General features: G+C 37.3%; 1 protein-coding gene across 1 annotated transcript; it reads right to left on the bottom strand.

The window, feature by feature from the left end:
- Positions 1-4,727: 4,727 nt before the first annotated feature.
- LOC127429706 (lysophospholipase D GDPD1-like) lies at positions 4,728-23,650 on the bottom strand. The gene is made up of 11 exons (XM_051678809.1): positions 23,601-23,650; positions 23,184-23,493; positions 19,533-19,575; positions 19,163-19,298; positions 18,947-18,992; positions 10,299-10,420; positions 10,049-10,138; positions 9,811-9,944; positions 8,839-8,898; positions 5,183-5,234; positions 4,728-5,025 (listed from the first exon to the last, which is right to left on the bottom strand). The coding sequence occupies exons 2-11, from the start codon at positions 23,317-23,319 to the stop codon at positions 4,894-4,896; spliced, it is 951 nt and encodes a 316-aa protein (XP_051534769.1). The 5' UTR covers positions 23,320-23,493; positions 23,601-23,650; the 3' UTR covers positions 4,728-4,893.
- Positions 23,651-24,390: the final 740 nt, after the last annotated feature.

Below are 24,390 nucleotides of genomic sequence, written 5' to 3'. Positions count from 1 at the left end.
TACTCAAAGGATATAGATGTTTTCTTTTGTTACACATATTGTTATTTCTAAGTACTTGCGTTAACTGATATATTGACAGGAACAACATTTCATCAACTAAAAATTTTTTTGGTCATTTTTTTGTGGCCTGGGGGAGATTTTCTAGTCTTTATCTTAGTGCACCATCTTCTGGTCAAACTTGTTTAATAGGAATTTCAACAAACATTGTTACATCCTCAGGACCCGGCATGTATAGCAATCAGAAATGGATCTACAAAATGCCCAGATAGTGTAAAAATTTCAGAGCGCTTTCAAGACAATTAGAAGTGAATAGAATACAGTATGTTCTGATATATTTTAATGTTTTATTTTTCACATTTCAAAGAGATGATGCAACTACCATAGAACAGGATTTATTACTTCCACACTGAAATTTCATGAGACGCAACTGGCTGTCAAACACATATTAAACTACACTTAACACATAAGCTACACATATGTATTTCCTCAGGTACTTATTGAGTCTAAATAGATGCACAACTTACATAATTTCAGTACTATACCCAAACGACAATAGTCATATCATACTGTTCATGTGTTACACTTGCTATAGTTTACTTCCACATTGCTTCTTCATCAAATAACAGTGTCAAATGTAAATCAAGTCAATCACTGAAACAACAACGCCACCTTGAGTAACAAATAGCATGCATAATACAGTATGTGTACTCGCAGATGGAATATTGATAATTCATCATTGTCACACAGAAAATCAACGTGATATATTAGACATTTGTATGAATATAGTGCTCATTTGTCATGTAATAAACAAAGAAATATATATCCTGTGAAAGTAAACTTATAGATATGAAATAAACATAAATAAATGATTTATGAAAGTGCAAAAAAAAAATAAAAAAAAATAAACTATTACAGTTCTAGGGTCCCGAATGATGACCTTAAACGCTTTTGGTACTTAAAGCAATAGTTCACCCAAAAATGAAAATTCTCTCATCATTTGCTCACCCTCATGCCCTCGTCCCAGATATGAATGACTTCCTTCTGCTGAACACAAACCGAGATTTTTAGAAGATTATCTCAGCTCTGTTGGTCCATACAGTGTAACTGAATGGTGGCCAGAACGTTGAAGGTACAAAAATCACAGAAAGGCAACATAAAAGTAATCCATGCGACTCCAGTAGTGAAATCAATGTCTTCTAAAGTGATATGATAGATGTGGATGAGAAACAGATAAATATTGAAGTCCTTTTTTTACTACCAACCTCCACTATCACATTCTTCCTTGGTTTTTGTCAATTCACATTCTTCGTGCATATTGCCACTTACTGGAGAATGTATAGTAAAAAAGGGCTTAAATATTGATCTGATTTTCAACCACACCTATCATATCACTTCTAAAGACATGGATTTAACCACTGGAATCATTTGAATTACTTTAATGTTGTCTTTATGTGCTATTTGGAACTTCAAAATTTTGGTACCCATTACCCTGCAGTGTATGGACCAACAGAAAACTCTTTAAAACTCTTCGTTTGTGTTCAGCAGACGTCATACACATGTGGGATGGCACGAGGGCAAGTAAATGATAAGAACATTTTCATATTTGGGTGTACTATGCCTTTATGCAATTATATATAAAAAAAATATTTTCTGCAATTTTATTTTTGTGTTAAACTATTCATAAGAGAAAAGCTGAGGAATACTAAAGAGGTGTGGGCACAACTCCAAAACATGTGCCGCACAGGGGTGGAATGAGGTCCCGGGTCACGAAAGACCCAAGGTATGCGTTTAAGGGTTAATAGGAAGTATGTAATTTCTGCACAATATCCACAGTATTTACACTTTTTAGGAGGTATCAACCTATGAATGGCTTACTTAAATTTATCTTTGCACATTAAACTGGTATAGAAGGTATTATATCATAAAAAAAAAAAATAAAATAAAAAAAAAGCTGTACAAGTGACTGGAATCTTTCGAGGAGCATTTAATGGTTTCATAAGACATACACACAACATAACACAAAGGCAATAATAGATTATTTCAAATTAATTTTAAAATATATTCAATGGTAGTATATTTGCAAATCCAAACAAAAAGGTGGGGCTGAAATTCAGAGGCAAAACCAAATAACTTCTTTAATTACAGTACTATCATTCAAAATTAAACACTACACAAAGTTCATACACAACTATGATGTGATTTTTGGCTTTAAAGTTGAGGTTGTTTCATGAAAAATGAATGAAACAGAAAAACAGTTTCACAAACAGAAAAAATATACACTTTTTAATCCAAAACTTTAAGAAAACCAATACTGAATGTATCCAGCATTCTACATGCAATTCCTTAAAGCGTTAAACAACATTTCTCAGATTCCCCTCTCCTGTGAAGAAGCAAACTAAAGTTAAAATCGGTTTCTGTCATCAGCATAAGGGCATTCAAGTCACATGACTGCTAAACACAACATTTTAACACACCATCCATCAAGTTAACCCTTAATTGTTTGTCACCCAGTTTCACTCCATTACAACCTCTTTCATCAAACTGTGTAAAAACATTTAAACATTACACTACTAGTCAAAATTATGGACAAACCTGACTGAAGTTATTTTTCACATGTTCTTACAAAACTAAAATGGATGATGAGTTGGACCGGATAGTTAAGAAAAAGTAGCCAACATATAAGGAACTCCTTCAATCAGATTTAAAATGTACCTCGAGTGGATACCTCAGAAGTTGGTTGAGAGAAATCAAACTTCGTTTTTACATGTTTTTGTTTAAAAAATAAATAAATACATTTCCACACTGTAAATACTATTAGTAATCTTAAAAAAAAAAAAAAAGTTTACTCAACTTAATCTGAAGTTTTTACTATTCTTACTAATTTTAATTAAGTTACCATTACTCTCTAGATCCTAAAGTTGTCCTTAGTAAAAACATTTAAGTGGTCCTAATTAAACATTACTTGAAATGTCACATTTTGGAATCATAACTCAAACATATACATAATTTAAAATTTGGTGTCAAGTACTACTAACTCAAAATTATCAAGTACAATATTGCGGCTGTGTGGAATACCCATAAGCCCTTGTGCTTGAATAAATTCTGTATGTTTGTTTAAAACAAGGGAATTTATGTAGAAAAATAATACTTTTTTGTTTAAAAATTTATGGAGTTTTAATTCTTATGACTATCGTTGTAGCTGGTTGATAATTGAGATTTTTATGAAATCATCATGAGGGTGATTAGTGTTACCTTGAACTTGGAGCCTGTTAAGTTTAAGCCACAACAATACTTTAATCACAGATGAGCTAAGTTTAATTGTAACTAGTTAAGTTCAGTTTACTTTAGCCAAATAAGTATGTTTACTTAGAAAAAGCATGCAAACCGATTGCCTAAGGTCAGCTAATTAGATTTTACAGTGCATAGAGTTTTTTCCCCATTGTTTTGATGACTTATTGTTATTATTATTATAAAATGTGGAGAAAAGTAATAAAGAATAAGTAGGTGTTAAAACTTTTGACTAGTATTGTATTAGACTATAAACTTAACACTTCAAGCAATTGTGAGGCATCTTTACAGTCACAACATACCTTTAACTTCTTTTTGACCAAAAAATATACAATCAAACCAGAGTATTGCAGTAAACATACAAAACCAACTCTAATGCCCTCTGAGTGTTGATCTCTCAGCAATCCCATAAAATATACCCTTTAAACTAGTTTTTATTTTTGTGCCTTGGAAAAAACTTCAGTAGCTTCAGTCTTGTCATTTAGGCAATTAACTCTCGAGTCTTTCGTGAGTTCAGTGTTAATGCAGAAACAGATGCAAATCACAATGTAATGAAACAATCCACTGTCAGTCAATAACATACAATGAAAGTGCCCATATAAAATTCATTCACCTGTAAACTTCACAAAAATGTCATGATAATCATTACACCGCCCTAAAACCATTAATAATGCATAACTACAGCCTCTCATGAGTCCTCTTGCTTACTAAAGATAATGTGTCTTGATATGGAGATGTTAAAGCTATGATGTCTGATTTGCTTTAAAATGGCTCTGATGCTGTTTGTTGAAGAACGCAGAACTGATAGCTGCCACTTCTACAATCATGGACATAAACATCCAAATGCTGGGTAATTAAAGGAATAGTACATCCAAAAATTTTAATCGTCTCATTATTTACTCACCTTTGTGCCACCCCAGATGTGTATGACTTTCTTTCTTCTGCAGAACACAAACAAAGATTTTCTGAAGAATATTTCAGCTCTGTAGGTCCATACAATGCAACTGAATGGTGACCAAAACTTCGAAGCTCCAAAAGCAAATAAAGGCAGCATAAAAGTAATCCTTAAGACTCCATTAATTAAATCCATGTCTTCTAAAGTGATCCAATCAGTTTTGGGTGAGAACAGACCATGATTTAACTTATTTTTCATCTTGCCATTGCAGTCTCTAGGCACGATCATGTTTTCAAGCTCGATTACATTTCCTAGATGGCGCTAGGAAGTGTAATCAAGCTTGAAATCATGATCACCAAGGAGATTTCTGATGTCAAGAAACCAATTGGATTGCTTTAGAAGATATGGATTTAACCACTGGAGTCGTTTGGTTTACTTTTATGCTGTCTGTATGTGCTTTTTGGATTTTCAAAGTTTTGATCACCATTCACTTGCATTGTATGGCCCAACAGAGCTATGATTTTCTTCTAAAAACCTTTGTTTGTGTTCTGCAGAAGAAAGAAACTCATTCAAATCTGGGATGGCATGAGGGTGAAGAAATTATGAGTGAATTTTCATTTTTGGGTGAACTATTCCTTTAAGGGTCTTTTCCAAACCAAATAGGCCAAAGATCAGTGGAAAAGCATATTATTTACTTCAACCAACATGTCTTATTTATGGTTGGTGTTGTTTTCCTCCATGAACTCCTTCAGCTTGGTGGGATAGTCTGTCATAATCCCTGTGGCCCCAAGGTCAAAGGCACGTTTAAAGTCCTCCTCGTCATTCAACACCCAGACATACACCTGGAAAACAAAACACTGGCAATGTCACATGATGAATTTACAGTCAAGAGAGAAATTGCATTCAAAGCTCCTGCCATTTGCTCTGAACTCTGATGCTATGGTTAACCATAAGGCCCATGTGTTGTTTGGTATCCAAATATTGTTTGGAGGTACGCACCTGTATTCCTCTGCCTGTCAGATGATCAAATAGAGCTTTTCTCATGAGAAGCCTGAAAATACATCCGCATTAGCATTCCTTTGCACAAATCATATTTACATATCATATTTATAATCCATTAAAATCTACTGGGGAGAGCAGGACTATTGGTCACGTTTTCCACTACAGTGAATATTTCTTAGAGTAGGTTTATTTTTGAAAGTCAATTTCTGCATAGCCACATACCATAAAGTTGTGCAGAGAAATTAAAACAGAAGTAAGCTCATATTTGCAAACGGCAGTCAAAAGTCTAGAGGCTGCGTTCTGGACCATTTGCAAACGAGCAATATACTGTATGATTGGCTTTTTCCTATATAAAGAGAGTTACAGTAGTCAATTCAAGATTAAATAAAAGCATGAATAACTCTCTCAAACTCTGTAAATTAAAGAAAAGGCTTAACTTTAGCCAAAAGTCTTAAATGAAAAAGAGCCTTGCAAGATGGCACCGCAGATGGCTGCTTCAGTGTGGAGCTCTCTAGCATTTTGGTACTTTTGTTTGTTTGTCATGTTTTTTTTGTCACTCTTTCCCAATCAATTTCACCAGGGATGAACTCCTGAATATTCGGCAGAGCATACCTGATAATTTTTTGCCGGTGTTTGATTATTCAGACGTTTTATTAGACATGCGATCCAAAAGACACACGCAAGGGAAGTGAGCCGGTGCACTTTTGAAGCTTCATCAACGTGGCATTAGGACTCCGCTGCCGAGTATTTATCTGCCGAATGTCCGCTCCCTCGCCAGCAAAACAGACGAAATAAGGACTTTTCTAACTCAAACAAATAAGGACTTTTCTAACTCTGCTGCTCTGTGTTTCACAGAAACCTGGCTGAATGAGGCCATCCCAGACAGTGCATTACATATGCAGGGCTTTCAGCTGTTCAGAGCAGATCGCGTCGCGGAGTTAACAGGGTTTGAAAAGCCCAGTCTCACACCCCTCACCCGATCTTCACTTCACACACACCAACACCTCCTGGAACCCCCCTCAACCCCCCTCCTGCTACTCAATCTGCACAAATGATCTGTGAGGAGGATGTATGCCGGTTCTTTCGGAAACAAAAGACTAGGAAAGCTTCAGCACCAGACGTTGTTTCACCTGCCTGTCTGAAAGTCTGCGCTGACCAACTGGCCCCCATCTTCACACAGATCTTCAGTAGATCACTGGAGCAGTGTGAAGTTCCCTGCTGCTTCAAACACTCCACAATCAACCTTGAGCTGAAGACGCTCAAAACAGTGGAGATGATAGTGGACTTCAGGAGAAATCACCCTGCCCCATTTTGACTTTAATGAAAATACCTTTGTCCGAAGAACACATTTAAACCTTCATATTATAGACCATTTCAAGGAAGTAAACAATAACAAAGGAATTAGAACTGGCCTGGGAGAACTTCCGGTATCATTTAGGACAAACGGTTACCTGAAGTGACTTATCCAGGCATGTTGCTGATACTGAACGAGAGTGAGAGGTGATGAAACTGTATCATAGTTTGAATGCTCACAATTATTTCCTCAGCGGAGAGATTGGGAATATTGGATTGCTCCTATTATAATCAATGAAGCTATCTTTCTGACCTGCAGACAAGTTAAGGATTTATTTTTTTGTGTTCCTATTTGTAAGTAGTTTTGGGTAAAATTGTCTGCTAAATGACTAAATGTAATAGTAAATGATTGTGCAGCTTCATTCATTATAATGGGAGCGATCTATAGTCACTTTTAGAGCTCCTCCCAAACTTACAATTAGTTGGTAAAAGTTTCTTTCACCTACCAGACATAAGATGTTAGTACTGCACGTATCCAGCTGTCTCGCTTCATTGTAGCATTTCATGCGTCCATTTGTGGTTGGTTTTTCGAGGATCGAAACACTTTAATTTCCGTTAGTTCCAGGTATCCAGGGAGCATCCAGCCACCGAACAACATGGCTCACATTTTAATAATGATATTTTATGATAATCGTGTTAACGTTAGTAATGTTATTCATGTTCAAATCACTATGAATGAAGTGCCTCCCGCTGTTGTTTTGAATGAGTATGACAACTAGCAGGAAATGTTCAAGGAACAAAGACGTCACTTCCTTAAGCCGACAAACTGTCCTTGAAGTGGTCTATAATTGACTCTTGCCTGAATGTATACCAGTGTGGTTTGATTATGTTTGCTTGTTTACCCAAGAGCTAAAACAAAAATATGATGATGATGATAGTGAAAATTTACTTTGGGGTAGTGTTGTCAAAAGTACCGCTACGTCGGTACCAAGTCGATACTAAAATAAAAAAAGATGTAACGATACCAGTGTTTCTGCAATACCGGTAGTACCGAGCACAACTCTATCTGGTACCAGCAGGCAGTATGACGGACACACGACAGCTTTAAAATGCTCACAGCCTTATTTTGAATGCCTGCTCTGTTACTCCTTTTACACTGAAATGGACAATTAATCAAATTAAAATCGTGACATGTCCTAGTGTGATTTATTAAACCGCTTAAGGCTGCAATCTTACTGTGGAAGAGCTGCGTACTTGAACTAAATCTGACCACTCATCCACTAGAAACTCCACAGACATTAAGAATCATTCATGTTGTATGAGATGACAGAGCAGAGAAATAATCCACTGAGAACCACACAGCACATGTAAAATATATATTTATATAATTAAATCTCAGCATTTTCCTTTAATCTCTGCTCAGCTTTATTTATATCGCATTTAAAACAACAGAGTTGACCGAAGTGCTTCACAGTAATACAATTTAAAACCTTACATTTCAAAATGACCACATACACAAACACCAGTAATCTAAAATACAAACACTCCAAAACTGTGTTCTACATTTCATTTGTCAGACTCAAAAGGACAGTGTAAAGAGATGAGATTTCAGACATGACTTAAAAGTCTTCAATGATCACACTGGCCCATGTGGCGAACTGTTTATCCAGGAAATTGAAGCTTCCGGCAAGAAACACACGTCATAATAAAAGCACGATTCAAAATAAAATCTAGATGCCTGAAATTAAAGAAATTGAATACAAATATATATAGTAAAATTTAATATTCACTGTAATAATAATAATAATTATTAATCAAAATATCACAAGCAAAACAGCTGTTGAATCAGCTGTTTGTCAAAAAAAATGCAATGGCATGTTGAAAAGTGTTAAAAGTTTTAAGAATTTATTGATTAGACATAATTTTGATGATGAAATTAAACACTGGTGCTGACTACTGAAATTTTGGTACTGTGACAACACTACTTTTGGGGGTAGAATTCACAAAGATTTTTCTAAAGTAAGGTTTTGAACTAGGTGTTTGAAACCAACATACAAAACCTCTGCTAGGTATTTGCACAATTGGACTCCAAATTTTTTTCGTCAGTGAGATAGCCCTTGTGACAACTTCCCATTGTGACAACTAGCCCCAGTCTCCTCTAAACACATTTACATAAACACTCAATTAGATGGAGAATTCAATGTTAATCATGCAGTTCTACATGTGTTTAATTACTATTATGTCTCTGTGCATAATTCTGCCCATGGCCAAATGAGGCTTTACTATATGAAACACATAAACCGTTATAGGTAAATATTTGGGTGAAAGGTGTGCTGAGGCCAGTGTATACATAAACTCACGTGTCTGCCAACCAGGTTATGAACTGTTGACTCAGTGTCTGACGATCAGGGTCTCTGATTCTACAAGAAGCACAAATTCTTTATCACTTTTAAGGCTGTTTCCAAAAAACTGAAGTTGTTACTTAGCATCTTCTTAAAGCGATAGTATAACCAAAAATGAAAATTCTCTCATCATTTACTTTCCCTCATGCCATCTCAGATGTGTATGACTTTCTTTCTTCTCCAGAACACAAATAAAGATTTTTAGAAGAATATCTCAGCTCTTTTGGTCCATTTAATGCAAGTGAATGGTGAACTCAGAAGGTCCAAAAAGCATATAAAGGCAGCATAAAAGTAATCCATAAGACTCCATTGGTTTAATCCTTGTATTCAGAAGTGATATGATAGGTGTGGGTGAGAAACAGATCAATATTTAAGTCCTTTTGTTTTTTTGTTTTTTTAACTATAAATCTCCACATTCTTCTTCTTTTGTTTATGGCGATTAGAATTCTTAATGCATATCGCCACCTACTGGCCAAGGAGGAGAATTTATAGTAAAAAAGGACGTAAATATTGATCTGTTTCTCACCCACACCTATCATATTGCTTCTGAAGACATGGATTAAACCACTGGAGTCATATGGATTACTTTTATGCTGCCTTTATGTGCTTTTGAGCTTCAAAGTTCTGGCCACCATTCACTTGCATTAAATGGACCAAAAGAGCGGAGATATTCTTCTAAAAATCTTCGTTTGTGTTCTGCAGAAGAAAGTAAGTCATACACATCTGGGAAGGCATAAGGGTGAGTGAATGATGAGAGAATTTCATTTTTGGGTTTAACTAACCCTTTAAATATATTGTATATTATTCCAAATATTATGAAGATTGTGTTTTGTCTCTAAAGTCAATCCAAATTTGTAAGAGGTAAAAACTATAGGAGCACATGTATGACTAAAAGACAACTGAGCAAAACCTATGTGAAATGTTCCTCACTTAGAAATGATGGAAGGCATGGGGATCTCAAGGAACTGCTCTTTGAGCGGGACAAAAGGCAGAAGCCCTGTGTAGAAAAGCCCCAATAACAGCAGCACTCTGTGCACGCTGAACAACATTGGGATTCGTGGATTCTACAAAAAAGAAATTATTCATCAGTCAAGAAAAATCTACATGCTTCTAACAATTTAATTTGACAGTAAAAAAAATTTAGTATCAGTGCATCAATGGCTTTCACCTCTTTGTAACATTTCTTTACGATTTCATTGCTGGAGTTACCCCAGACAGTCAGATGCTCCCTGTCGTGTTCGATGACTAGCTCGGACACCTGACAGAGAAGGTAAAACTCTATCAGTTAAACAATTTGCTTCTGGCAAACTCATTTCGCTGACCATGAATAGTTTTAGTGGTGACAAATAGCTGCACAGACATAGGATTCAAGGAAGGGAAATAAGACTGGGGCAGCAGGGTCGCCCACACACACACACCTTCTTGATGAGGGTGTCATTGTTGACCTTAATGTCAATGTTTACAGGGGTGTTTGGGAAAGCTTCAAACACGTCTCTCAGCAGAGGGATGCGTTTGTCATCACCACCTTCACAGAAGCACTCTGAAATGGATGAGGAATAACATTTATGGTAATCAAAAACTGACATTTACTATTGACACTAAGGGCCTCGATATACTTTCGATGAAATCAAATAACGAATGGGTGTTACGTCATTTAGAACAACATCTGGCTAAAAAGGTGTTTTCGCATTCGTTTCGGTGGTTCGTAACAGCTCGCTGTGGCGAACTTTTAGGCAAAGTTCTATTCGACAGCAAAGCACCTTCTTACTGCCATTGGTCCACGTCATCGGTAGGTGTGACCTAGAGCTCCACCTACCTTGAGGCGGTCAGCTCATTCTGTTTATGTTCTTCAGTGATTCAAAATCAGTCAACAGTAACACATCGGTGTGTAGAGTTATTAGCGAGCTGATGCAAATTTACCTACATTTGTACAATCGTTCGCTTAGAGAAATGTTCCAAGACTATGTCATGTGATTTATTTTTGTTTATTAGTCTACTAAAAGGAATCAAATCTTCTCAAATATTCTCAAGTGCCCAATCACTCATGTGCCATCTGCAGCGAAAGCCATTTACACATCTGTCTTAAGATATGCCTCAGTCATCATTCTTTTGTCTTTATTCTGCACATTAACACCTTTATACACTCATACACTATATTGCCAAAAGTATTCGCTCACCCATCCAAATAATTGAATTCAGGTGTTCCAATCACTTCCATGGCCACAGGTGTATAAAATGAAGCACCTAGGCATGCAGACTGCTTCTACAAATATTTGTGAAATAATAGGCCGCTCTCAGGAGCTCAGTGAATTCCAGCGTGGTACTGTGATAGGATGCCACCTGTGCAACAAGTCCAGTCATGAAATTTCCTCGCTACTAAATATTCCACAGTCAACTGTCAGTGGTATTATAACAAAGTGGAAGCGATTGGGAATGACAGCAACTCAGCCACGAAGTGGTAGGCCACGTAAAATGACAGAGCGGGGTCAGCGGATGCTGAGGCACATAGTGCGCAGAGGTCGCCAACTTTCTGCAGAGTCAATCGCTACAGACCTCCAAAGTTCAAGTGGCCTTCAGATTAGCTCAAGAACAGTGCGTAGAGAGCTTCATGGAATGGGTTTCCATGGCCGAGCAGCTGCATCCAAGCCATACATCACCAAGTGCAATGCAAAGCGTCGGATGCAGTGGTGTAAAGCACGCCGCCACTGGACTCTAGAGCAGTGGAGACGCGTTCTCTGGAGTGACGAATCACGCTTCTCCATCTGGCAATCTGATGGACGAGTCTGGGTTTGGCGGTTGCCAGGAGAACGGTACTTGTCTGACTGCATTGTGCCAACTGTGAAGTTTGGTGGAGGGGGGATTATGGTGTGGGGCTGTTTTTCAGGAGCTGGGCTTGGCCCCTTAGTTCCAGTGAAAGGAACTCTGAATGCTTCAGCATACCAAGAGATTTTGGACAATTCCATGCTCCCAACTTCGTGGGAAAGTTTGGGGATGGCCCCTTCCTGTTCCAACATGACTGCGCACCAGTGCACAAAGCAAGGTCCATAAAGACATGGATGAGCGAGTTTGGTGTGGAAGAACTTGACTGGCCTGCACAGAGTCCTGACCTCAACCCGATAGAGCACCTTTGGGTTGAATTAGAGCGAAGACTGCGAGCCAGGCCTTCTCGTCCAACATCAGTGTCTGACCTCACAAATGCGCTTCTGGAAGAATGGTCAAAAATTCCCATAAACACACTCCTAAACCTTGTGGAAAGCCTTCCCAGAAGAGTTGAAGCTGTTATAGCTGCAAAGGGTGGGCCGACGTCATATTAAACTCTATGGATTAAGAATGGGATGTCACTTAAGTTCATATGCGTCTAAAGGCAGATGAGCGAATACTTTTGGCAATATAGTGTATTTGCAGTAGTATCAGTGTCATCATAAATCACAATAACTGAGTGTAACCGGCGCATATAATGGCCGCATGTAGCATGATAGGGCATCAGCGTCATGAATTAATAATGTAAATAAGACAAATTAAAAATTTTCTACTGCATATATATTACTTTAAATCATAATCGAGTGTTTAAAACAACTTATTTTACTGACCTCATGTGAATTCTACTCATAGAATGAGGCATAAAGTCATTGATAACACATTTTAATGTCACATTAATCAGGTTTTACTGAGCGTCCTCATATTTAACTCTTGTGCATCAATTTAAAAAAGTTACTCAGAGGTCCTTCGAGGACAAAAATGTCCACGTCAAAACACTGCCATAATAATATTTTATATTAATATTATTTTCCACTTTCACTGACTTAAGATTTTTTAACCAACATCACTCCTGATCATAACTACCAAATATTAATTCATTTTCAGGATTTTAACCATTTAAATGCCAGTTTGTTTACATAATGCTACTGTTGTTTTTTACATACACACACATTTCTCAATACACACATACAAAACACACTCTGACATCCATACCAACACACCCACACAATTTTAGCTGCATCATTTATTCAGTTGGCCTGCAGTGCTCTATAATACTGCAAACAGAAAATAGGAAAAAAGCATGTATTTGCTCCATAAGCTAAACATGAGTAAATGGCACCATCTAGTGGAAAATGTTAAACATTTACATTTTGAAGCCAGGGCTCCGGAATGAAAGCATAACATCATAAAATTCTAATTTTATGCTTTAATGGCACTGGGATAAAATATTGCAGTTTTAATGTGTTTCAATGGGGACATTTTTGTCCTGAAGGTCCTGAGTGTAACTATTTTGTGTACACAGTGTATTGTAGATGTATTATAGGAACTGAGGTTGAAATATAAAAATTCCCCAAAAAATACACACCTTTGGCAAAATTTATGCCATTGGCATTAACAGCCAAAATGATAAAAAAAAAAGAAAAAGAAAAAAATGTCCCGAAGGTCGCACAAGGGTTAAAGGTGCACTAAGTAAGATTTTACCTGGCTCTTACTCCTCCCATCGGTCCTAGAAGTACTTGCGGTTTTGGACTATATAATGACACCCATTGTCCTGGAGTGCTGTCGCATCACACCAAATGTGTTTGTTTATCTTCTGTTTTGTTACGTTTAGTCTGTGTTTTTATCCATTTCATATTACACACATCCCTATAATGGACATTTTTCTATCCAATCCAAACAAATTTTCGTGTGCTGTTGCGCGCCAGACTGTGACCGGACAACCGCGACTTGCGAGCTCTCGTCTGGCTGAACACCGCTTTGTGCTCGCACTTGGCGTTTGATGTCATGCTGCTTATCCGTGATCCGCGCCGTGAGAGCTGCAGGTCGTAGCTGTTTAATCACTACAGCAGGGACCTCTCGTTTGGACATATTATCTATCAACTTTTACTCATTCTGGTTGGACTCTCTGTTGGATCACACTCCTGTTTATCAATACCGTACCATCATTGGTACCACTGCTGACCATTGCATAACACAGTGTCATGTGTCGTCAACATGGCTGCACCCAAGAGGGGGGCAACCCGCTCCATGTAAAATTAAACGGCTTTTATAGGGTTTCTGATATGACCTCATATTATTTAAAAAAAAAAATGCTATTCATGTCTTTATGTAAATCTTTTTTAATTAGCAAAAACTTAACCTTGTACGTGGCTTGATTCATGCGTCCTTCACAAAGACGAATCTGCCCGATTCAAGCCTTGCTGAAGCACCCCCATATCATCACCGATCCTCCACCTGGTCATCTAATGGTTAGACAGAGATGGAGAGGCCTTCAAGCCACAGTGTCTCGCACCCACTGTGAAATTTGGTGGAGGATCGGTGATGATCTGGGGGTGCTTCACCAAGGCTGGAATCAGGCAGATTTGTCTTTGTGAAGGACACATGAATCAAGCCACATATAAGGTTATCCTGGAAGAAAACTTGTTTCCTTCTGCTCTGACAATGTTCCCCAACTCTGGATTGGTTTTTCCTGCAGGACAATACTCCATGCCACACAGCTAGGTCAATCAAGGTGTGGATGGAGGACCACCGGATCAAGACCCTGTCATGGCCAGCCCCATCTCCAGACCTGAACCCCATTGAAAACCTCTGGAATGTGATCAAGAGGAAGATGGATGGCCACAAGCCATCAAATAAAGCCAAGCTGCTTGAATTTTTTTGCCAGGAGTGGCATAAAGTCACCCAACAACAATGTGAAAGACTGGTAGAGAGCATGCCAAGACGCATGAAAGCTGTGATTGAAAATCAGGGTTATTCCACCAAATACTGATTTCTATTGTATTGTGCTGTTTAAAAATGAATATGAAATTATTTTCTTTGCATTATTCGAGGTCTGGAAACACTGCATCTTTTTTGTTATTTTGACCAGTTGTCATTTTCTGCAAATAAATGCTCTAAATGACAATATTTTTATTTGGAATTTGGAAGAAATGTTGTCAGTACTTTATAGAATAAAACAAAAATGTTCATTTTACTCAAATACATACCTATAAATAGTAAATCCAAAGAAACTGATAATTTTGCAGTGGTCTCTTAATTTTTTCCTGAGCTCTATTATACACTACCGGTCAAATGTTTTGAAACACTTACTCATTCTTTATTATAATTTTTTTTCTTCACATTTTAGAATAATAGTAAAGTCATTAAAACTATGGAATAACATAAATGGAACTATGGGAATTATGTTGTGACTAAACAAAATCCAAAATAAATAAACACTGTGTTATATTTTAGCATCTTCAAAGTAGTGTACTCTAATGTACTCTTGACATTTTCTCAACCAACTTCTTGATGTATCACCCTGGGATGCTTTTTAAACAGTATTGAAGGAGTTCCCATCTATGTTGGGCACTTATTGGCTGCTTTTCTTTATTATTTTGTCCAAGTCATCAATTTCAAAAAAAATTTTTTTTTTTATAATGAAATAAATTAATATGTTGGCACAATTATATTTTTGTCTACAAAAATCATTTCAAACATTTAATCATAAGCCTTCAGATCAAAAGATTTTTAAGATCATGAGAAACATTTCAGTCAAGTGTTTCAAAACTTTTGACCGGTAGTGTATATATTTGTGTGTGTGCGTGTGTATATGTAGGTGTGTGTATATATATATATACAGGGTTGGGAGGGTTACTTTTGAAATGTATTCCACTACAGATTACAGAATACATGCTGTAAAATATCAATTGTAACATATTCCGTTAGATTACTCAAGGTCAGTAACGTATTCTAAATACTTTGGATTACTTCTTCAGCACTGGTAGATTTTTTCACTTGTTTTGACTATAAAAATTCTGCCAGTACAGTAAGACAAAATACACATGTTAAAAATACATTCTCTGAAAAACCTAAATATCTTATGCAGTGTTGTTTCTAAAACAAGATCAATCAAATTAATCTTGTTTTAAGGATTTTTTGATATTTTTATAGGAAAATAATACAAATATTATTATTAAGAATATGATTTTTGCCCTAATATTAAAGGTCTTACTAGAAAAAAAGAAATTATGATCCAACGTGAATTTTCTTGATAAAAAAATATGATCATGCCTGGTAAAATGTGCATGTAAAATGGCTAGAAATAGCATTTTAGCTTAGCGTAAAGCTGACAATTTACACAAGGTTTATTTCTATTTCTTCTTCTCTAAACTTACTTCAAACGTACTTCTCTGTCTGCTCGTATGAATGTAACACATCATAAGAAAGTGTTTCACCGATGTTCAAATGCACTTTGGATCGCATCATTTATATGGATAAATGTATTCCATCTGAAAGGACTAAATATTAAATGAAAAAATTGACAATAAAATGCAAAGTAATCTCTTCAGTAATCAAAATAATTTTTGAATGTAACTGTATTCTAATTACCAATGATTTAAATTGTAACTGTAGTGGAATACAGTTACTTATATTTTGTATTTTAAATACGTAATTCTGTTACATGTATCCCGTTACTCCCCAACCCTGTATATATATACAGTTGTGCTCAAAAGTTTGCATATCCTTGGAGAATTGGTAATATATGTACCATTTTTAAAGAAAACATGAGTGAGCAGGCAAAACACATTTCTTTTATTTCTTATGGGATTCATATTCAACTGTAGGTTACAACAGAATGGCACAATCATAAAACAAAACATGGCAACAAAGAAAAAAAAATGAAAGTCTGCATACCCTTAGTTCTTAATACTGTGTATTGCCCCCTTTAGCATCAATGACAGCATGCAGTCTTTTGTAATAGTGTCTATGAGGCCCCAAATTCTTGCAGGTGGTATAGCTGCCCATTCGTCTTGGCAAAATGCCTCCAGGTCATGCAAAATCTTTGGTCGTCTTGCATGAACCACACATTTGAGATCTCTCCAGAGTGGCTCGATGACATTAAGGTCAGGAGACTGTGATGGCCACTCCAGAACCTTCACTTTTTTTCAATACAAAAGGTGAATGGGCAGCAACATCTCCTCATCACTGACCCTCAACACTGGAGCACCACAGGGCTGTGTTCTCAGCCCACTCCTGTATTCCCTGTACACACATGACTGTGTGGCAACACACAGCTCCAATGCCATCATTAAGTTTGCTGATGGTGGTAGGTTTGATCACTGACAATGATGAAACAGCCTACAGAGAGGAGGTGCACACTCTGACACGCTGGTGTCAGGAGCACAACCTCTCCCTCAATGTCAGTAAGACAAAGGAGCTTGTGGTGGACTTCAGAAGAAGAGATAGAGAACACAGTCCCATCACCATCAATGGAGCACCAGTGGAGAGAGTCAGCAGCTTCAAGTTCCTCGGTGTCCACATCACTGAGGAACTCACATAGTCCGTCCACACTGAGGCCGTTGTGAAGAAGGCTCATCAGCGCCTCTTCTTCCTGAGACGGCTGAGGAAGTTTGGAATGAACCGCCACATCCTCACACGGTTCTACACCAGCACTGTAGAGAGCATCCTGACTGGCTGCATCTCCGCCTGGTATGGCAATAGCACCGCCCACAACCACAAAGCCCTGCAAAGGGTGGTGCGAACTGCCAGACACATCATCGGAGGTAAGCTTCCTTCCCTCCAGGACATATATACCAGGCAGTGTGTGAAAAAAGCTCGGAGGATCATCAGAAGCTCCAGCCACCCAAGCCATGGGCTGCTCTCACTGCTACCATCAGGCAGGCGGTATCGCAGCATCAGGACCCGCACCAGCCGACTACATGACAGCTTCTTCCCCCAAGCAATCAGACTTTTGAACTATTGATCTCTCACGATCAATATACATCAGCACTGCACTTTATTAATCTTATTATCTCACACTGGACTGTCATAAATTATATTCTCTCTTAACAACACACTGGCAGTTGACTATCAACCGACAACCTGAATGTCAATACAACACAATACAAACTACTGTATATTTTATATATACTATTTTTATTGTATAATGTGTATTCTATATTGTGTGTATGTGTATTCTATATTGTGTGTATTGTATACTGTACATTGTATATTATTATTTGTATATTGCGTTATGTGTAATTACGTGTATATTAGATATGTAAATTGTGATGTGTAAATCTGATGTTTATTGTAAATTGGTATATGTCTCATCAAATTCATGACTGCTATGTTGCTCGGAACTGCACCCAAGACTTTCACCCACTATTGTGCTTGTGTATATGGCGTGTCAAGTTGTTGTCGGGCATATTGTAACCGGGCTTTTTTGTGGCATTGGCGCAGTAAAGGCTTCTTTCTGGCAACTCGACCATGCAGCTCATTTTTGTTCAAGTATTGTTGTATTGTGCTCCTTGAAACAACCACACCGACTTTTTCCAGAGCAGCCTGTATTTCTCTTGAGGTTACCTGTGTGTTTTTCTTTGTATCCCGAACAATTCTTCTGGCAGTTGTGGCTGAAATCTTTCTAGGTCTACCTGACCTTGGCTTGGTATCAAGAGATCCCCGAATTTTCCACTTCTTAATAAGTGACTGAACAGTACTGACAGTACTGATTTTCAAAGTTTTGGATATCTTTTTATATCCTTTTCCATCTTTATAAAGTTCCATTACCTTGTTACGCAGGTCTTTTGACAGTTCTTTTCTGCTCCCCATGGCTCAGTATCTAGCCTGCTCAGTGCATCCACGTGAAAGCTAACAAACTCATTGACTCTTTATACACAGACACTAATTGCAATTTAAAAAGCCACAGGTGTAGGAAATTAATCTTTAATTGCCATTTAAACCTGTGTGTGTCACCTTGTGTGTCTGTAACAAGGCCAAACATTCAAGGGTATGTAAACTTTTGATCAGGGCCATTTGGGTGATTTTTGTTATCATTATGATTTAAAAAGGAGCCAAACAACTATGTGATAATAAATGGCTTCATTTTTACATGATCAGTCATATTTTCAAAGTCAATGCCAATATTTCACAATTTCTGCCAGGGTATGCAAACTTTTGAGCACAACTATATATATATATATATATATATATATATATATATATATATATATATATATATATATATATACACTGTATATAACATATTACTAGAGACACATTGGAAATCTGCTTGAGCATTATTGAATTGAACACTAAAACTCACCTCGCTTGAAACTCACTCCAAGCTTACAAAAGTAAGGTGGAAGATCCTGAGAATGCAAACACAAATATTCTTACACCAACACATTACAACATAGCATATATTTGCACAATGGCATAAGAGTTTTCCTTTATACCAACTACGATTCAGTCTAGACTCGAACATTTGGACGGCGAGTGTTAACGATTCAGCAAGGATGTTTGAAGTTTCTCCACTCACCGCGTAGGCCACGTCAGAGATGTACGAGTTAATGCCAGTCGACCTCTTCAGGTTGGAATCATGCAGTACCACCACCTGCTCATCCTTGGTCAAATGACAGTCCAATTCCAACATGTCTGTGCCCAGTTGAATGGCGCTGAGCGGCAGAAGAGTCAGAAATTCAGATGATGCAAGGTATTATGTGTTCATAGCTACTTGGATGGATAGTGAAACATCTTTAAACAGTGGAAAAAAAATACTCCAGATCCTCCTGAATTCTACTATAAGGCATTTATAGTCATCTTAGTTCACTACGCACATTAGGTTATACAGTAGTCGCACACACCAATGCAAATACAAGTAATAAATTGAGGCTCATTTATACACTCACTGCCTGAAGGCCGCCATTGTGTTCTCCAAGTTCTCACCAGCACCTGGAGAAGAAGAAAAACAATGTGGTGTATTAGGGAAAAAACGTTCCCTCAAAAAAAGTCATCTGAATGCCAGCCAATGACTTAAGGTGATGTTTATATTCATTAGAGAAACAGAAGACTTTACGTCGCCCTCTGTGTTTCAGAGTTCACAGTCCACAAAGCAATATCTAGTCGATTATGAACCCTCTGAACCAAGGCCATAACCATGTCTTGAACATTGGGGGGGACCAAACCACTTTGGAGGTGGGGGGTCACGGGTGTAATGGGCCTCTTAATTTCTTTAAAATATTTATTTTCTGAATAAAGGTTTTAAATGCGATAAAGGCCCAAAATTTTATAATTTTTGGTTTTAACAGATACATGTTTTTTTAAGTTCACACAGTACAAGATAAACACTGTCCCTACATTGCTAGCAGTTTGCCTGTTTCAGTCATCTTTTCTTTCTTTTTTGTGCTGTCCCAAAGAAAAGACGAATATAATATGAATTTCTATTCATCACTCATGTATCTGTAAAATGACTTGACTGTGTCAGCTGGTTAGCAAAAAGAAAATACACAAAATGATTTACTGTCCTCAAGTTGTCCTTCATTGTTTTTTCCTCCCAGTACAATCTTAACACAATCTTTTCTTCAAGAATACTAATGCTGCGCTTATACATATAAAAACACTTCATATTGACCACTGCTGTCAAGGTCCAAAGAGGAAAAAAAATCATCATGAAAATATCATAAAAGTAGTCCATACTACACAAAGTTGTTGTATGTCCCCAGAAAGCTTGGAATATAATGCACTTATCATATGGACTACTGTTATGATGTCTTTTTACTGAACCTTTAATAGTGCTTTATATTATTTGTCCTTTATGAAGCTTGAGAGCTCCTGCTCAATATTAACTGTAATTCTATGGAATAGAGCTGCTTAAAATAAGAAAAAGTAACAGCATATGGGATTTAAACAACATAAGGGTGAGTAAATGAGTGAGTAAAAGTACATTTTCCATTTTTAGGTGAACTACTCCTTTAACTGGTGGCTCATTTTTTGAGCACAAACTGACAAGGACATGCTCAAAATAAAATGGTCTCTTTTAAAAGAAGACTCTTAGGAGATGCTGTAAAAAATTCAGAATTAATTAAAGACAAATAAATTATTTAGAAAATCTTAAATGGATTGTAAATTATTACTGTAACATGGAGGAGGGCGGGGCCTGGAATGACGCAAGCCCGGAGGAGGGCAGGGCCAGGCCGGAATGACGCACGCCCGGACCCCAATTAGCCTGATGAGGCAAGCGAGGGATAAAGGTGACCAGAGATGGCAGTTCGAGAGAGAGAGAGAGCTACAGGGAGCTGTCCTGAATGTTTGTTTGTTATTTGGCTTTTGCTTTAAATTCACTATTAAATTATGAGTTACACCTTCAAGCCGGTTCTCTCCTCCTCCTTTCCCTTTTACCCCTTTACAATTACCTAATAATATCTGCATTTAAAAATATATGACATGCTCCTTGCCAAAACCTAAAAACACAATAGAAGTCACAAGTCACAGGTCTTACCATGTTGTAGTTCTGATCTGAGGGTGAAAACGCTTTACTTTGTGTCATAGATCATTTTCTTAGCAAAGCCTGCCAGACAACCACATTCATTAATATCCTTTATAATATACATATATAATATCTTTATCTTAAGCCTGATTAGCTGAAAACTGCTCTGTTAATGTTTTCACATTCACAATTATTAATGACATCCGAATAACATTCTGTACATGAAATATTTTTAATTCAAAACTGCGAATTTCACCAAATGGAAAATAGTTTGCACCCTTGGAAATTACTGTCGGTCGGTACATTTTAATCATAAAACAGTGGTCAAATTTAGCATGTTTAGTTAAATATTTACATCTCACATGACACAAACACTCTTAACCTGAACTGATTGCTGATGCGCGGCACTGGGATAATCCACAATGTTTCCGCTCAGCTTCTTACATTTTTTTTTTCTCCCATTTTCTCCCCAGTTTGGAATGCTCAATTCCCAATGCACTCTAAGTCCTCGTGGTGGCATAGTGACTCGCCTCAATCCGGGTGGTGGAGGACGAATCTCAGTTGCCTCCACGTCTGAGACCGTCAATCCGCGCATCTTATCACGTGGCTTGTTGAGCGCTTTACCGCGGAGACCTAGCGCGTGTGGAGGCTTCACGCTATTCTCTGTGGCATCCACGCACAACTCACCGCCAGGTGTGGTAGTCAGCGTCAATAATCGCTGAGCTTCCCCAGGCCCCCAGCTTCTTAAATTTGAGTCCCGCCTTCATCGATCTGATTGGCTATCATATGTGACATTGACGAGCGGTATTAGACTACGGAGCAAGCAAAAAATTTTAACTTTTTAAAAAACCTTTATGTTATTCCTGCAACAACTTAATGACAATTAGACAGCGGTGCATAATTGTTATGGACCTGCAAAGTACACGGCTATAAGGCCAAAACTGGTCTGACATATTGACTTTCAGTTAAAATAGGCAACCCATTCAGTTGCAGACCATCAGGGTTGTGGAGTAAGGGAATACATGTAACAGAATTACGCATTTAAAATACAAAATATAAGTAACTGTATTCCACTACAGTTACAATTTAAATCGTTGGTAATTAGAATACAGTTACATTCAAAAAGTATTTTGATTACTGAAGAGATTACTTTGGATTTTATTGTCATTTGTTTCATTTAATATTTAGTCCTTTCAGATGGAAAACATTTATACATATAAATGATGCGATCCAAAGTGCATTTGAACAGCGGTGAAACACTTTCTTATGATGTGTTACATTCATACGAGCAGACAGAGAAGTACGTTTGAAGTAAGTTTGGAGCAGAAGAAATAGAAATAAACCTTGTGTAAATTGTCAGCTTTACGCTAAGCTAAAATGTTATTTCTAGCCATTTTACATGCACATGTTACCAGGCACGATCATATTTTTATATCAAGAAAATTCACGTTAGATCATAATTTATTTTTTTCTAGTAAGACCTTTGATATTAGGGCAAAAATTTTATACTTGATAATATTTTTTGTATTGTTTTCCTGTAAAAATATCTAAAAATCCTTAAAACAAGATCAATTTTATTGATCTTGTTTTAGAAACAACACTGCATAAGATATTTAGGTTTTTCAGAGAATGTATTTTTAACGTGTACTTTGTCTTACTGTACTGGCAGAGTTTTTATAGTCAAAACAAGTGAAAAAATCTACCAATGCTGAAGAAGTAATCCAAAGTATTTAGAATACGTTACTGACCTTGAGTAATCTAACGGAATATGTTACAAATTACATTTTACAGCATGTATTCTGTAATCTGTAGTGGAATACATTTAAAAAATAACCCTCCCAACCATGCAGACCATGCATGACTTGGCAAAGCCTTCATAAGTCTGAAGTGTAACCCCATAAGGTTGTTTCAGTGCAACATTTTGGCTGTTTCAAAACCTCACTAGGGTTTCAGGTACAGCTACTGTACTGATTTGACTTGCACTTAATGGTTACAAAGAAAACAGGGCATGTTGATTCATAAATTGATTGGATTTAAAGTGAGAATATGTTTGGAGCAGCTGGTCTCCACTCACCGCCGCGGTGTGAGATGTGTCTGCTCCGGAAGGCTTCTCTTTTTCTCCGGTGCAGTAGAGACGGACACTTCAGCAGTAATACGGAGGTGAGCATGTACCCGGTAACCGTGGATAAAACATACACCGCGGTGCTCATTTTCTGTACTCTTATGCGTCCAGGCCAAATCAACTTTAGTCCAGTAAAATCACTATGATTACTAATTCGTTGAAAAGTGACAGCAAATGCGACAGTCTCTGTTGGAGTCAACACACCGGCCGGTGTTTCATGCAGCAGCAGCACCGCTGGCCAGCCACAACTACCGCACTTTATCTGCGATCAGAAGAAAGTCAAAAGAAGATTTAAGGCTGTAAATGTAATTACCCGTGAGCTTAGACTCTGCTTTTGTTGCACCGTCATGCATTTCACCGTAAACCCACCCATGGACTTGCAGACCTGTGTTTCTTGACAGGACATCCCCCTGCGCAGTTCTGATATTGCTACAGTCAACAATAACACTGTAGACGCAACAGCGAGCATGCGCGTTGAAGCTATCTCAAGAAGCGAGCGAACGCGAGAGGATGCTCGTGGACAAATTAAAGTCCTTCGCGAGACAACTGAAATGGTCAGATCAGACCAGAAATATAATATTAAGTTAACATATAAAGTTATTCTTGGAACCTTTGTCCAACACAATATGCGTTTGTAAAGTGAACATTCAAACTGTTCTGAATAATTTTAATATTTATATAAAAAAATATATATCTATTATCATTGCGTGTTCATGTTATTTCCTGTCATTTTCCCACTAAATATTTTTCATGAAATATGAATGTTAGATATATTGAGAGTATTATTGTTGAATTTGTATAATATTTGTGTATTTTACCTGGATGCTTTATGATGAATGTTACACCGAGAAGTAGTGTAAAAGTTCACGTTCTCATTGTTTCAACTACTCTCATATTCTGAGTGTTCTTTTACATGAATGGAATTTACGAGGGATTATTGGATTATGCAACTAGGGCACGAGACGACAGAGTATGAATGACTAGACTTTGTATGTGTTCTAGAGAGTAATAATCTCTTTAAATGTGCAACGTTATTTCTGCAATAAACAATTTTAACTTTTTACTCTGTTTTTTTTTTTCTTTTTTTCTCTCTTTTCATTTATGTTTGTCGGAATGCGTTCTGTTGCACTCGAAACTTCCTATAAAGTAAAGGCAAACA

Source organism: Myxocyprinus asiaticus, chromosome 39, assembly GCF_019703515.2.
Source record: "Myxocyprinus asiaticus isolate MX2 ecotype Aquarium Trade chromosome 39, UBuf_Myxa_2, whole genome shotgun sequence".
Lineage (NCBI taxonomy): Eukaryota > Metazoa > Chordata > Actinopteri > Cypriniformes > Catostomidae > Myxocyprinus > Myxocyprinus asiaticus.
The sequence above is the reverse complement of the archived record's forward strand: the minus strand, read 5'-3'. Positions and strand labels throughout refer to the sequence as shown.

What these genes read in the sequence shown, in the direction of transcription:
- LOC127429706 (XM_051678809.1), bottom strand. Translation starts at nt 23,319, where the DNA reads ATGAGCACCGCGGTGTATGTTTTATCCACGGTTACCGGGTACATGCTC. An exon ending in ACACATCTCACACCGCGGCG is followed by an intron (nt 19,576 to 23,183) that starts GTGAGTGGAGAC and finishes CTTCTTCTCCAG; the next exon opens with GTGCTGGTGAGAACTTGGAG. An exon ending in ACAATGGCGGCCTTCAGGCA is followed by an intron (nt 19,299 to 19,532) that starts GTGAGTGTATAA and finishes TCTGCCGCTCAG; the next exon opens with CGCCATTCAACTGGGCACAG.